Source organism: Camellia sinensis, chromosome 9, assembly GCF_055761805.1.
Source record: "Camellia sinensis isolate YWXY chromosome 9, ASM5576180v1, whole genome shotgun sequence".
Lineage (NCBI taxonomy): Eukaryota > Viridiplantae > Streptophyta > Magnoliopsida > Ericales > Theaceae > Camellia > Camellia sinensis.
The window spans coordinates 110,237,045-110,239,003 of record NC_138969.1 but is presented as its reverse complement, the minus strand read 5'-3'; the positions used below and the strand labels follow the sequence as shown (position 1 = coordinate 110,239,003).

General features: G+C 40.6%; 1 protein-coding gene across 1 annotated transcript; it reads left to right on the top strand.

Moving 5' to 3' along the window:
- Positions 1-341: 341 nt before the first annotated feature.
- On the top strand, positions 342-1,295 carry LOC114292470 (uncharacterized). The gene has a single exon (XM_082889290.1). It carries the CDS (start codon positions 342-344, stop codon positions 1,293-1,295), a length of 954 nt encoding a protein of 317 aa, XP_082745416.1.
- The last annotated feature ends 664 nt before the right edge of the window (positions 1,296-1,959 follow it).

The window sequence follows — 1,959 nt, the reverse complement described above, 5'->3', positions numbered from 1 at the left end:
CGGACTACAAAAAGGCGAAGAAATTTAAGGGAGGTCTCCAAGACTCCATTCTTGAGAAGATTAATGTATTGTAGGTACAAAAATATGTAAACGTATTGGATAGGGCCATCATAGCGGAAGCTAATCAAGCCAACCGCAACTGCTACTCAGATTGGAAACGCAAGAGGCAGGGTTCCAATATGCACAAGGGGTCGGCGTCCTCACAAAATAAGAAGTAAAATTTGGGAACTTCCAACACTACGGGGTCTAACCGTGATTCACCACCAACTTGCCCGGAATGTGGGAAGAAACATCGAGGGGTTTGCCATCGAGCATCAGGAGCTTGCTTTAAGTGTGGGAAGATGGGTCATATGATGCAAGATTGTCCTATGTTTGGGCAACAAAAAGGTAATAGGCCAACTGCTAGTTCAGCTGGTTTCACTCCTGCAATAAAGACCCCGACAAGGCCTACTACTTCTAGAGATAATGTTAGGCAAGGAAGAGTCTTTGATCTTATTCTAGGTGATGTCCAAAATTCAGATGCTATGATTTTAGGTACGCTTTCCGTCAATGGCCAACTTACTCATGTGCTACTTGATTCAGGTTCCACTCATTCCGTTGTTTCGAAAACTTTTGCTCCTAATTTGAATAGATCTATGGAACCCTTGAATTATGTGTTGTATGTGTCTCTCCCATCTGCGGATTATATGTTATGTGCTTTTATGTATCCTGCATGTGAGCTTTTACTTGGAGATATTTCATTATGTGCTAATTTGATGCCTCCTGATATGGTACACTTTGATGTAATTTTGGGAATGGATTGGTTAGCTAAGTATCATGCAACCATCGACTGTGTGTGTAAACAAGTTGTTTTCCGTCCACCGGGTCAAGATGAGTTTACTTTTGTGGGACATGGGGTAATCCCTCCACCTTATTTGATATTGGCTATGAAAGCTTGTAAACTAATTCAGAAAGGTTGTAGGGGTTATTTGTGTAGCATTTTGCATGTAGAGACAACTGAGGTGGGTGTTGAAAATATTCAGATTGTTAATGAGTTTCCGGATGTATTTCCCGAAGAATTGCCAGGGGACTTGAGAGACCTTGAGATTGAATTTGTTATTGATATTGTGCCAAGTACTCAACCGATTTCTAAGGCTCCGTACAGAATGTCACTGGCAGAAATGAAGGAAATGAAAATACAGTTGCAAGAATTGCTTGACAAAGGGTTCATCCGATCGAGTACATCGCCATGGGGCGCACCCGTTTTGTTTGTGACGAAGAAGGATGGGACCCTTCGGTTGTGTATTGATTACTAAGAACTTAATAAGGTAACGGTGAAGAATAAATATTCTTTACCATAGATTGACGATTTGTTTGACCAATTATAGGGGGCACAAGTGTTTTCAAGGATTGACTTGAGATCCGAGTACCATTAGTTAAATGTCAAAGCAGAAGATGTTGAGAAGACTGCCTTTCGAACCAGGTATGGCCATTTTGAATTTCTAGTCATGCCATTTGGGGTTACGAACGCACCAGTAGCTTTGATGGATTTAATGAATCGGGTTTTCAAACCATACTTGGATGAATTTGTGGTGGTATTCATTGATGACATTCTTATTTATTCGAAGAGTAGGGAGGAACATGAAAAACACTTGAGATTGATTCTTAAAACACTCAGGGACAAGAACTTATATGCTAAATTGAATAAATGTAAATTTGGTTGAATGAAGCTGTGTTTTGGGGGCATGTAATTAGCAAGGATGGTGTGTCTGTCAATCCGCAAAAGATAGAAGCTATTGTGAATTGGCCAGCTCCTACCAATGTTATAAAAGTACGTAGTTTTATGGGTTTAGCAGGTTACTACCGAAGATTTGTTAAAGATTTCTCCAAGATTGCGGTGCCACTCACCCAATTGACTCAAAAAGGTGTTCCATTTGAGTGGACAGAACAGAGGGAGTCCGCCTTCGAAGAATTAAAGAC